We start from the raw sequence: 13,076 nt of genomic DNA on the forward strand, positions 1-13,076 counted from the left end.
ACAGTTTGTAAAGTCATTGAAGAGACCCGAGAAAAGCTCACACTGAGGGAAGGTAGTAAACACTGCCTCTGTCCTGCAGCAGGCCTCAGGAAGCTTTCCTGTTGATTAATAACTGGGTCATCTGGCTCTGGGTCTTCCACCGACTGGTTATCTCAAGCTCCACTGGGAGGGATCCCTTCTCAGCCCACTCATGTGGTTGTTGGCAGGATTCGGTTCCTCAAGGACTTTGGGCCGAAGCCTCCCTCAGGCCCTTGCCAAGGGCTTCCCCTCTTGGCATCTCACAACATGGCAGGTGGTTAAATCAAAGCTAACAGGCAAGAGGACCCAAGCTAACCTTAGAAGTGACAACCCGTGGCCTTTGTCATATTACTGCCCTAGAAGCAAGCCACACTCAGGGAGGGGATCAATACAAGGGGCTGAATACGGGAGGTGGGGTCCTCGGGAGCTGTGTCAGAAGCTGTCTGCCACAAAACCCTAAACTGAGCAGGTAGGTCAGCCGAGACTCCGCTGGGACCTGCTTAGCCTCCCTCTTCTGGCTCACTGGTTGATTCCTCCCTGCTGTGGTCACCGCCTAGCCCACTGTCCTAGGGCTCACTTCCACCCAGACTTACTGGTGCGTACAGATAGGACTCATTAGTATCGACTCACTGGTTCTTACCCTTCCTGAGGTGTTACGAGAACAGGTATTTGTCTTTATGTTTGCACTATGCTCAGTGCGGAGGACACAGAAATGGAAAAGATACGACTGTGTGAAAAATTCTATATAATAAAAGGCTAATATGCAAATTGTCCCCTCATCCAGGAGTTCGACCAGGGGGAGGAGCCAGTTGGCCAACCGCCCATGGCCCCTACCCCCAGCCAGCCCCACCCTTGATCACCCCTTCACCGATCGTGGGCAGGGCTGGCTGGCCAACCACCTGCGGCCCCTCCCCCTGGCCAGCAGGGCCTGATCAGCCCCGATTGGAATGGGCCAGCTGGACCCCACCTGTGCATGAATTTGTGCACCAGGCCTCTAGTATGATATCCTATCTAATAAAAGCCTAATATGCTAAGTGTCTGGTCGTCCAGTTGGCCATTCAACCAAAGTGTAATATGCTAATGATATGCTAAGGCCGCTCAACTGCTTACTATGACATGCACTGACCACCAGGGGGCAGACGCTCTGACCGGTAGGTTAGCTTGCTGCTGGGATCCGGCCAATCGGGACTGAGCAAGACGGGCCAGACACACCCTGGAGCCCTCCCACGGCCCCTCCCTGGCTGGCCAACCTCCCACATCCCTCCCCGGCCCCAGTTGTGTACAGGTGGTGACCCTCGGCCTGGCCTACACCCTCTCGCAATCTGGGACCCTCAGGAGATGTTGGAGAGCCAGTTTTGGCCCGACGGTGGAACGACAGGTCGCTATGACGCGCACTGACCACCAGTGGGCAGATGCTCAATGCAGGAGCTGTCCCTTGATGGTCAGTGCACTCCCACTGGGGAGCGCTGCTCAGCCAGAACCCAGGCTCACAGCTGGCAAGCGCAACGGCGGTGGCGGGAGCCTCTCTCACCTCTGCAGCAGTGCTAAGGACATCCGACTGATGGCTCCTGGACTGCGAGAGGGCAAAAGCTGGGCTGAGGGGACCGCCCCCCCCCCCCCCCCACACACACACACACACACCAGTGCATGAATTTCGTGCACCAGGCCTCTAATAATGGGATAAGAAGATACGTTATTGTTTTTGTTATTGTGTTTAACAAGACTCTCCTCCTCCTTCCAACATTGCTTTACTAAACGGGTCATCAGAAACCGTCATGACTATTTCTGTTTACACAAATGGTTTCTCCAGTTTCTCTGGAACGTAAGTTTATAATTTCTGTGCTGTTTCTCCTGAGGGGAGGAAATGATGGGAAAAGATCCAGGCTGAAATATGTGTGAATGTTCAGTCTTCCCTCTCCCCCTTACCCAAGGCTGGGATCATTTGCTAGCTTACTCTGGAGGCTCCATATCTGATTGTTCACCCTCCAGCAGAGAGTGGGAACATTAAAGGAACCAAATGCCTTACTTGGAGAATGTTTCAGACTTGAATCAGCTTAACTTTCACAGAACATTGTCCTAGATGGGAAGGGGAGAGGATGCTGGAAGGGCCTTCGAGGGAAGGAAGTAGGGCCAGGGTGTTAGTTTGGGTAATGGCAGTACTAGTTGTCAAGAGATGAGGGGGAAGGGCAGAGGAGAGAAAGCAGTCTAACCCTAGGCTTGTGTGTGGCTGTTTGGCTCAGCCTCTCAGAGAGACGGCTCAGTTGCAGGGCCTGGGCAAATCTGAGGCAACTTATAACAAATGCAGTTGGGGCGAGGGATGCAGTTTATTATGCTTCTCTAGCCCAGTGGTTCTCAACCTTCCTAATGTCGCAACCCTCGTGGTGACCCCCAATTTCATTGTTACAAATTGAACATAATTAAAGCATAGTGATTAATCACAAAAACAATATGTAATTATATATGTGTTTTCCGATGGTCTTAGGCGACCCCTGTGAAAGGGTCGTTCGACCCCCAAACGGGTCGCGACCCACAGGTTGAGAACCGCTGCTCTAGCCACTCCCACAACAGCCTTCCAGCTCTCGGATAAAGTTAAGGAGCCTTCTGCTCCAACTCAGCACAGTGTGAGAAGCCTTTATTTTTTATGAAGGGCAGCCCTAGGAGGCCCAAGCCATGAGGTTCTCTAATCCTGAGGAATTCACAGGAGAAGTGCCTGGGCCACTCAAGTTCATAGTCATCGCTGCTCATCTGGGTAAATCACCTTGGGTTGAATTGTTGGAAGACACAGTGCTCCTGGGCTATGATGGCTGTCTGTGCTGGGGAGGGCTGGAGACCATCTGTACTCAGTGTCTATTCTCTGCCAGACACGTGACAACTCTGAAAGGAAGGTGATCTTCTCCCTGTCCTACCAATGAGGAAACTGAGGCTCAGAGGTCAAGAGGTAACAGAGGGAAAGAGGTCTCTTTTTTTTCCATGATGTCATAGTGCCTCTGAGAGAAACTTCCCTTCTTCAGCGTGGGTGGCAGAGACACAGGGAAACCGAAGGGGAAGGGAAGCAGTGGCCTTGACCCCTGCCCGCAGTTCGTCCGGCAGAGCTTCAGTACCTCTTCCCTGTCCCTCGTACTCGGGCTGTTTCCCAAAGAATAAAGGATGTGCCCCTGGCCTACTCCAGTGTCCCAAGATGGAGAAAAAGTGGCAAATGGTCTAGGCTTTAAAGCAGGAGTAGGGCAGCAGTAGGCATCGTCCACACAGAAGGTGAAGAAGGCAACAGGGGAGGTTGCAGGCTCGAGAGAGCCTGGCACTGAGAGCGGCTTATAGCTCAGTAGCACCGACCCTTGGACTTTTTAAAATAAACTCATACAGTATTGTAAATGTATTTCCTTTCTGATTTTCTTATTAACATCTTTTCTTTTTTAAAAAAACATATGTTTTTATGGAATTTAGAGTAAGGGAGAGGCAGAGAGAGAGATAGAAACATCAATGATGAGAGAATCACCCATCAGCTGCCTCCTGCATGCCCCACACTGGAGATCAAGCCCTCAACCCAGGCATGTGCCCTAACCAGGAATCGAACAGTGACCTCCTGGTTCATGGGTCAATGCTCAACCACTGAGCCACACTGGCCAGGCTAACATCTTTCTTTAGGTTACTTCATGATAAGAATACAGTATGTAATACATTTAACATACAAAATATGTTAATTGACTGTTTATGTTCTCGGTAAGGCTTGGGGTCAATAGTAGGCCATTAGAAAGTTTTGGAGAAATGAAAGTTATATGTGGATTTTTGACTGTGCAGGGATCAGCACCCCTCACCCCCATGATGTCCAAGGCTATAGGCTGAGGCAGGACCTAGATAAAGAAGGAATTTATAAAGCCATGCTAATGTTATCAGACAGGGACCGGCCTGGAGCGGGTGGGCTGTTGACTTTGTGCAGGAGAGGTTTCACCACACGAGTGCAGGTGATGTTGAGAGCACGTTTGTTAAAGCTGGGGACAGTGAAACAAAAGGAGAGACCAAGGGAAGAAGCAGCAGCAGGAGGAGCCTAGGAGGCGCTCTGCTTTGACTCCCTAGAAACGTCGTAGGAAAGAAGTGAGTCAGGGTGAGGCTGCTGTGAGCTCCCTGGGATATGAAAATCTTTATTGAATAAATACTGTGAAACCTAAAGCAAGAGGACAGATAAGTGAAATAAGAAAATCTTCATTGACTCTTTATGTAGAAGGTATTTTGTTGCTGGAGTGACAGAAGTGAGTCAAGGTGGGGCTGCTTTTAGCTCACTGGAGAGTCAGAGAAAAGGGGGGCCTGGGAGACAGGATCAGAGGGTTAGCCCTGGACGAGCTGCCACTGCCCACTGCTCCCCTGGTGGCAAGTCTTGTGGGGACCTTTAGAGTTTACAAAAAAGAAAGTAAAAAGTTCATGCCCGAGAAGGGGCATGGGTGTGCTCTAGAGCAGCGGTCGCCAACCTTTCAGACCTCACAGAGCACCAGTGGTTTGCGGACCACCAGTTGGCGACCGCTGCTCTAGAGCAAACCTGCGCTGGTACCCTTTGTCTGGGGGGTTTTATCTCTCTTCTGTGGGCGAGTGTCTTAAAGGAGGGTTTCAGTAGAATTTTCATCAGCTTTCCAGGTGCATTTTTAATATGCTGATGCATCAAAATGGGCATAGGGGCAAGTGTGGGATTATTCTTTGTTCACCTTTGCAATTTTATTTTTATTTTGGGCCTGTCTGGCTCTAATTGGGTTTTTGTTATTTGTTCCCCTGACTTCATCTGCCCTTGGGGTTGGCTGACACAAGTGGCATTAATTGGGTCTCTGTCCTCTATCTACCCGACCAGAGTGATGTAAGCTGTTTATTCTCTGGTCAGGGAGGAGAGGTGTATACAGTATGCGCCGTTTGTTCTCAGATGTCCTTGGTAAGGGAAGATAAGATCTTGCGATTTACTAGCTGTCTGTAAATCAGTCAAATTGTTTGGCCTTGTTTAATTATCTTGTCTCAGTTTCCCCATTCCACTTGCCCAGGAATTTTTCTAGCTGCTTACTATTTTACCTCACTAAGAGCCTTAGATTTTATTCTGATTGTAATGGCAAGCCGTTACAGTGGAGGAGGGTGTGTGTTAAGATTTTCATTTTTAATATGTTATTTAGGACCTTCTGTGCGTGAAGGCAAATATACAGTCAAGGATGGATCATGGTTTTTTTAAAAGATTTTTTAAAATTGGTTTTTAGAGAGGAAGGGGGAGGGAAGGAGAGAGAGCGTGCACAAGTACAAGAGTGAAACATCAATTGTCTGCTTCCTGCACACCCCCTGCTGGAGATCGAGCCCACAACCCAGGCATGCGCCCTGACTGGGAATGCAACCAGGGACCTCTTGGTGCAGGGGTTGATGCTCAACCCCTGAGCCACACCAGCCAGGCCACAGCTCTTTTATTGCTTTGTATTGTTATAAATTTTCTTAAACTTGAGCTCCTTGTGAGCAGAGGCCTTTATGTTGTGCCTGTTACATCCTTTACAGGGCTTAATGCTAAGACCACAGTCAGGACTAAGTAAATCTTTATTGAATAAATACTGTGAAACCTAAACCAAGAGGACAGATAAGTGAAATAAGAAAATCTTCATGTGACTCTTTATGTGGAAGGTATTTTGTTGCTGAAGAAACAGGTAAAGGGAATTGTAATAACATGATCTGTATGCTATTTTGGCTAAATCTCTAGTATGCAATTCACAGGCCATATAACATTATTAGGATAATTTTTCCTTTCTGCACAACTTTTTGTTTCTCCTTGAGTTACTAATTAACTTGTTTGCTTATTTGCTTTTTTTTCAATGTACTTATTACTAATTTATGTCCAACCTCTGCCTCACTTGTAGCAGTCTCTCCTCAGTATGTTCAAACTCTGTTTTTTAACAATTTTATCGTAAGAAATCCTCTCGCAGAGTTTTCTCTCTTCCCCTGGTCTGATTGTAGCTGCTCTCGAGCCTGCTGCACAGCTTTCAGGTTAGGATGATCTTCACCACGATCCTGAAGGTTTCTGTGCCTCTTTCTTTGCTAGAAGCACCGTTTTCTAAGTCCTGCCCTTGCCCCTGCCCCTCCTCCTCCTTCTTTTCACCCTCATTTTGCTGGGCACATCCTCCAATAGCTTCCTGAGAAAGCATACTTGGGAGGTAAACTATCTGAGACCCTGCATGTCTACAATGCCTTGTTCTACCCTCACACTCGGATAGAAATGCAGATTAGATATAATTTTTTCCTAGAATTTTGAAAGCATTGCTCTATTCTTCTAACTCCCAGAAATGCTATTGAAAAGTCCAATGCAATTGAGTGTAGATTTTTGGTATGTATCCTGTAGATTGCTCTGTGGAAACCTGTAGAATTTCTCTTTGTTCTCTAAGTTTATGATGTCTTGCTAAGGTATAGTTTTCATTCATGTGCTGAGTCCCGAGTGGGTGGCAGGAACAGGGGTGGCCCATCTTCAACTTTATTTCCAGACGTACCTACTGTTTTCAATTGCTGAGCTTTTTGTGGGTTCTGCAGTATAAATTGAGGCTTGAATTGAACTTCCCTGGGTCTGCTAAGACAGTTACCATTTGACCTACTTTTTACTTTGCAGAATGCTCTTGCTATTGTCTCTGTTTCTCTTTTTCTTGAGGGTGCGCGCGTGCATGCGTGCGTGTCTGTGTGTGTCTGTATGTGTGTGTGAAGCCCTTTACTGTTAGTGCTCCGGGATATTTCAGGAGAGAGCAGAGCTAGCACACACCTTCAGTTCATCAGAAGTCCCTTCATCTGTATTGTCCTGAGGCTCTCAGGGAAGTCACTTTTCAGGTCTGTTCTTGGTTATGTTAGAGCAAATGATAAAATGTATTTCTAATGACCCATTTTGTTTGTTTGTTTGCTTATTTTAATGGATGTTCCTGAGGCTGGTCTGAAAGATCACAAATCATGTTTTACTTTCCTCTTTTATGCCAAGCCTCATCTGCGTTTAACCAAGCCCATTTCTATTGCTTTGCTGGCCCATGAGTAAAGTTTATTTCATTTATCTTTTGTGAACATTTATCTTATGTGAGATGCCATATAGAAATGTTCTATAGTAAGATGTATGTAGTAAGCCCTAGAACAACCACTAAGGAAATAACTTAAAAGGGGCGGGGGGGAGGGGGGGTATGAAAGAAGAAGCTACAAACAAAAATATTCACTTACTATCTTTTTTTTTAAGTAGTAAAGGAAAAATAGATGAAGACGTGAGACATAGAAAAAATTTAAATTGGCAGACAAACCATCTATATCAATAATATTAAAAAATGTAAATGGCTTAAACAAGTCAGTCAGATAACATCATCAGACTGAATAAAAAGTAAAAAAGATCCAGCTATATGCTGGCTGAACAAAATAAAGAACAGAAAAATAATAGAAAAAGTCCATGAAACCAAAAATTGGTTCTTTGAAAGGGTCAACAAAACTGGCAAACCTTTAGCTAGATTGACCAAGAAAAAAAAGAGAAGACTTAAATTACTGGAGTCAGAAATGAAAGGGGACAGTACGACCAAGAGAAAGAAAAAAGATCACAATTCCATGGACAGTTATGTGCCCGTAAGTTGGACAACTTAGACAAAATGGACAGAGTACTTGAGAACGGAACCTCTAGAACCTAAAGAATTGCCATTGTGATGCACTTACAGGCTGCTGCCCTCTCCTCTCAAGGACGCAGTGGAAGTGTCCACCTGGAGAAGATGCTATACGATGCAAGAGGTGAACTCCGCCCTGAGTAAAATCCAGCTGGTGGGATATTCTCAGAAAATTGTGAGTGTTGATATGATCTTAAGTGATTAATGAATGCGTTTTGATTCATATTGGTTTTATGGTAGGATCCCCTAGTTCCCTTTATAAGCCACTTGATCACTAAGAATCGTGGACTCGTGCACGCTGAAGACAGAACAGTGTCTGTCCCTTCCTCCATCCCTCCCAGGTTCTTCCTGGGCGGCATTTGATTGGCCAGCATGTGATAAGTCAAGAGAAAGGCATGTCATTCTACCCACTTTAGGACAGATTTTGGACAAGGGAAACAGGAAACAGGGAGCATAAAAGAGATCAGGAAGCAACTTACAAGTGTAACTTTTGAGCTCCGACCTGATAACGATAAGGTTCCCGTTTCTGTCAGCTTATGCCCAGAGTCATTCGGTGTAGAGCAACCATGAGAATAACACCTAACCTGTAAAGAAAAAGAAAATGGACGTATTTGTCTCTCCGGTTTATTTGGTAATATATCCGCTCTGCCTTTCACTGAGTGAGGCCGGAGTGCCTGGTGCCATGTGGATGCACCGAAACTCTCTGAAAGGTGACAAGTCAAAATGATGGGGTTGCTTTCTGTGTCTGCCACATGGACTCTCTCTGTTTTATGTCAGCCTTTCTGGTTTACTTTGAAATCGTTCTAAGTGGAGAAGGCTGTTTCTGTTCTTTTCTCCTACAGACTCACCTGCATGTCTGCGTTGCTGAGAGCTCATCACTTCTTCCTGCGATTCTTTTCCAGGAGCTGTTTGGTGCGGTCCAGGTGACTCCGCTCAGCTCCGGCTACGCCCTTGGAAGCTCCAACTGGATTATTCAGTCCCATTATGAGAAGGTGTCTTACGTCTCGGGATCCTCCTTGCTTACCACACACCCACAGGTAACTCTGAATTCTCATTTAACAACTCAGCTTTTTGGTTACTTAACCCAAATTTAGACTATATCCAGAGTACCATCAGCAGTGTTTTAATCTACCTAATTTTGGTTTCTATAGACACTTTAAATCATAGTAAGAACACTTAACATGAGATCCACCCTCTTAATAAATTTTTTAAAAAATATGTTTTTATTGATTTCAGAGAGAAAGGGAGTGGGAGAGAGAAATAGAAACATGAATGATGAGAGAGAATCATTGCTTGAATGCCTCCTTCACAACCCCTACTAGGGATCGAGCCCACAACTCAGGCATGTGCCCTGACTGGGAATTGAACTGGCAACCTCCTGGTGCAAGGATCAACACTCAACCACTGAACACCCCGGTCAGGCTAAATTTTTAAGTGTAGAAGACATTACTGTTGACTGTAGATACAGTGTTGTACAGCAGCTCTCTAGAGCTTACTCATCCTGCTGCACTGAAACTTTATGTTCCACACGTACACTTTATCAAAGTTAGATTATTCATGTCCCACATTTAGAATCTCTGGCTCCCCTGTATGATCCTGTTGCCTCTAAAGCCACCGCTAGGATTCTGAGATTTCCCAACACTTCTGATAATCATAGCCTGATGTGGAAGAGAGATGGACACTTGTTTACTCAGCAGATATTAGTTATTTAACATTATTAAGGACCTATGTGTCCAGCACTCCTCCAGGTATGAGAGTCAGTGGTGACCCACAGGCAGAGTCCTTGCTCATGGATTTGAGTTCTGTGGATGTATGGAGAGAGGATGGGTGCAGAAAATAAATTAGCAAAGTAATTTCAGGTTGTGATATAAATACTGAAAACAACAAAGTAAGGCTGTGTGTAGAGTGATGGAGACTAGTTTAACTTGGATGGTCAGAGAAAGCTTCCGGGAAGGATCTGTTGGAACAGAGACCTGAAGAAATGACCACGTAAAGCAGTGAGGGCAAAGTATTACAGAGACATGACAGATGAAGGTCCCCTACAGCAGGAGCAGCCAGGCATGTTTGCAGCGCAGAGGCCACTCAGACTGCAGCATACTGAGTGTCCGGAGGTGAGCAGAGGCCTGGCCGTGTAGGGCCCGGTAGGCCATCATGAGAAATTTGGATTTTATTTTCATGTGTAGAGGGAAGCTATTGGAAGGTTTTACGTTGGTCATTCATCAACAGTCATTTTGGCAATAAGCTAAGTACATAAACTTAGTTATAAATGCATTAGTTATTCCATTTTAGGTGTTTTTAAAGGATTTATTCATTTTATAAATGGATTTATTATTCATTTTATAAATTCTGGTTCTTTCCATGTTTGTAAAGGAGGGCCAGGGATATTATTAGATAGCAGATGGGTGGATGAATGAATGGATGGATGGTAGATAACTTGGAGAAATCCAAATCCCACTTTAATATGGGGAAAAAGAAGGGCTGCTGTAAGTCTAGAACTACAGGATGCTCCTGAGCTGCTACTCTGCATTGTTTTTTTGTTATACCTTCTTTTATAATCAAGTTTCATCTCAAGGTCTTGAGGGGACAAGTTGTAATTTTTTCCTATAGCTAGCAGAAGTCTGGGTCTTTCCCGCTTATTGAAATCAAAAGCCCATCAATGTCATCTTAACCTGCTTCATTGAATCAAATTTTCTTATTGGCAGCTTCTATCACTCCTGATCTATTCCTCCATGAAAAACAGAAAGATTACTTGGCTGCCAACTCTTCCTATTTGTCCTGCTTACATCAAAGCCTTTACAGTATTATTGATGTAATTTCCAGTAAATTATTCTTATAAGGTTCGTAAATTTAAAGGGAAAATAAGGTTTTGAAAGTAATGAGTATCATACTTAAGTAATTAATTTTAATTCCTAACTGGCAGCCAGTATTGTATATAAAAAAGAAAATAAATTAGATTTTCTTTTACCCAAATAATGGAATTCTAAGGGATAAGAAAAGTTTTGGTTTGAGAAAACTTGATAGTGTACTTCAAAAGGCAGCAAACTATGGCCCATGGACCAAATTTGAACCCCCCACAAACCTGTTTTTGTAAATAATGTTTTCTTGGACTATAGCCACACCCATAAGTTTATGGCTTGTTAACGGATGCTTACACACCATTATGACAGTTAAACTTTAAACTTTACAGAAAGAGGCCAACCACCAGTCTACTTGAGTGGAACCCTCACTAGCTAGTTAGAATATAGCAGGCTGTCCTAGTAATCTAATAAGCACAGGGGAATGTGGCTTTGGGTTTAGCCTGAGGCAATAAGAATGGAAAGATAAATACAAGAAAACATTGGCAGTTCTTTAATTCAACAAACATATATTGAACTAGAGGCCCAGTGCATGAAAACTCATGCACTGGAGGGGAGGTCCCTCAGCCCAGCCTGCCCCCTTTCAAAGTCTGGGAGCCCTCAGGGGCAGGAGGCGACCCGGTGATCAGGGGAAAGTGACGCCCCCATCACACCTCTGCTGCTGCCACTGCCTACAGCGCAAGCTTCGGCTGGCCCTGGTTACCGGAGCCTCAGGCAGCCCTGGGCGCCTGGGCAGCCGCCATCGGAAGCATGCCTGTGCCTCAGGCTGGCCCTGAGCGGCTGGGGGGCCGAGGGCGGGTCTGGCCACACTGTGTGCCTGCCACCCCCCAACCCCCAGCGAGGCTGAAAGGACTGGGCAACTCTGGCGGGGCTGAGGGGACTGGGCACTGCCATCTTTGTGGTGGCATGCTGGTCAACTTGCATATTCCCTCTTTATTAGATAGGATGCTCACTGTCTCTGGAGATTTAATGCTTGGAGGACATAGAGAATGGTTATAATGACACTAATCTAGGTGCCAAGGAGGAGTTGGCTGGGGTTGTCGGTTTTAGAAGGTGTTGGTGGGTGTGATGAAACAGGAAGTTGAGAGAACATTGGACAGACAGAAATGCAGAGCCGGACCATGATGTGAAGGCAAGCCTGGAGAGGCATCAGACTTTTAAAACATATAAATGAAGGGGTAAGAGAGAGAGAGACTGGGCTGTAGGGAACATTTACCACTAGACAGTGGGAGGTAGGAAAATAGTCCTGAATAAAAATGTTTGGAGAGTTGGAGGAGAATTGAGGCCAAAGAAAGTACACCATCCCAAATGGAAGAGGAAGAGAACTAGCCTTTTTTTTTTTTCATTTCCCTAATTTATTTATTTATTTATTTATTTATTTATTTATTTATTTTTAAATAATTTTTATTGCTTGAAGTATTACCTATGTCTCCTTTTTTCCCCCCTTGACATTCCCCCAGCCCCTACCCCCTAGTGTCTTGTGTCCATTGCTTATTCTTATATGCATGCATATAAGTCCTTTGGTTGATCTCTTAACCCCCCTCCCCCCACCAAAACCCTCCCCAGGCTTCCCACTGTAGTTTTACAGTCTGGAGAACTAGCCTTTAATGAGGACAAGGTCTCAGTATTAATTTTAAAAATTTGATCTGATATTCAGTAATCATGTTGAACTCTCACATTCTAATATTTACCTTTTGATGATAAGATCTGCAAAGGAGTAACAGCTTTGTCACTTCTCTTCCCAATCCTATATCTTTTTTTTTTACCTCTTTTCCCATCTTACAACTAGGCTCTTTAGTCCCATGTTAAACAGAGGTGCTGATAGTGCCATCCTTGGCTTGTACCAGGTGTTAAAGGGAACGCTTTTGTGGTTTCTTCAATAAAGAGAGTGCTTACTGTACATCTTTATTCATCCATTTAAGGAATTCCTCCTGAGTCCTAGATTCTCTGATTTTTAAAAATCGGATACAGATGGTATACCTTCACAGATGTTTTTTCTGAGCCTGTGAAATTATCATGTGATTTCTTTCCATTCAACCATCAATGTAGTGAATTGTAATGTTAGCTTTTCTCACATTTAACCACCCTTGCATTCCCTGGATAAATGTTACATGATCACAATTTATTATTTTTAAATGCCCTCCTGGAATCAGTTGGTCAGTATTTAACTGAGGTGTATAATTTATATTCATAAGTGAAAATGAACCCATGTGTTATTTTTTTGTACTATCACTATTTATTTGGAAGCAGGTACATTAATTAGCTTCATTAAATGATTTGGGCATTTTTTCCCTCTTTTTCTAATGCCACAGATAGACCTGATAGGGGCTATCTTTTCTTAAAACTCAAATTCTCTATAAAACTGTCTAGGCCTGGGATTATCTTTTTAATTTTTTTCTTGGTTATTGAACTCTATTTTCTAGGTCAGGATGTTGCCACTTTTGGCCAAAATTTATCCATTTTGACAAGGTTTTTGAAACATGAAATTGTTTCAACTTACAGAATTGTATACATTATCCTTTTATTTAATTTTTTTGTTTAAGTCTATTTTCATTTTAAATTTTATTTTCAGTACCTCTTTTTTTTT

At 44.3% G+C, this 13,076-nt stretch overlaps 1 protein-coding gene across 5 annotated transcripts in view; it reads left to right on the top strand.

The window, feature by feature from the left end:
- The window catches only part of INTS9 (integrator complex subunit 9), a 106,087-nt gene that overhangs the window by 62,455 nt on the left and 30,556 nt on the right, over window positions 1–13,076 (top strand). For all 5 annotated transcript variants that reach the window (XR_004968267.1, XM_036313539.1, XM_036313540.1 and 2 more), the window contains 2 exons: window positions 7,689–7,809; window positions 8,537–8,671. Coding sequence is in view for 4 of the 5 variants with exons in the window: in XM_036313539.1 (XP_036169432.1) it covers window positions 7,689–7,809; window positions 8,537–8,671 (256 nt within the window). In the remaining variant the exon portion in view is untranslated. The remainder of the gene's footprint in view (window positions 1–7,688; window positions 7,810–8,536; window positions 8,672–13,076) is intronic.

The sequence above is a fragment of the Myotis myotis genome, unplaced genomic scaffold (genome assembly GCF_014108235.1).
Source record: "Myotis myotis isolate mMyoMyo1 unplaced genomic scaffold, mMyoMyo1.p scaffold_m19_p_6, whole genome shotgun sequence".
NCBI classification, from domain to species: domain Eukaryota; kingdom Metazoa; phylum Chordata; class Mammalia; order Chiroptera; family Vespertilionidae; genus Myotis; species Myotis myotis.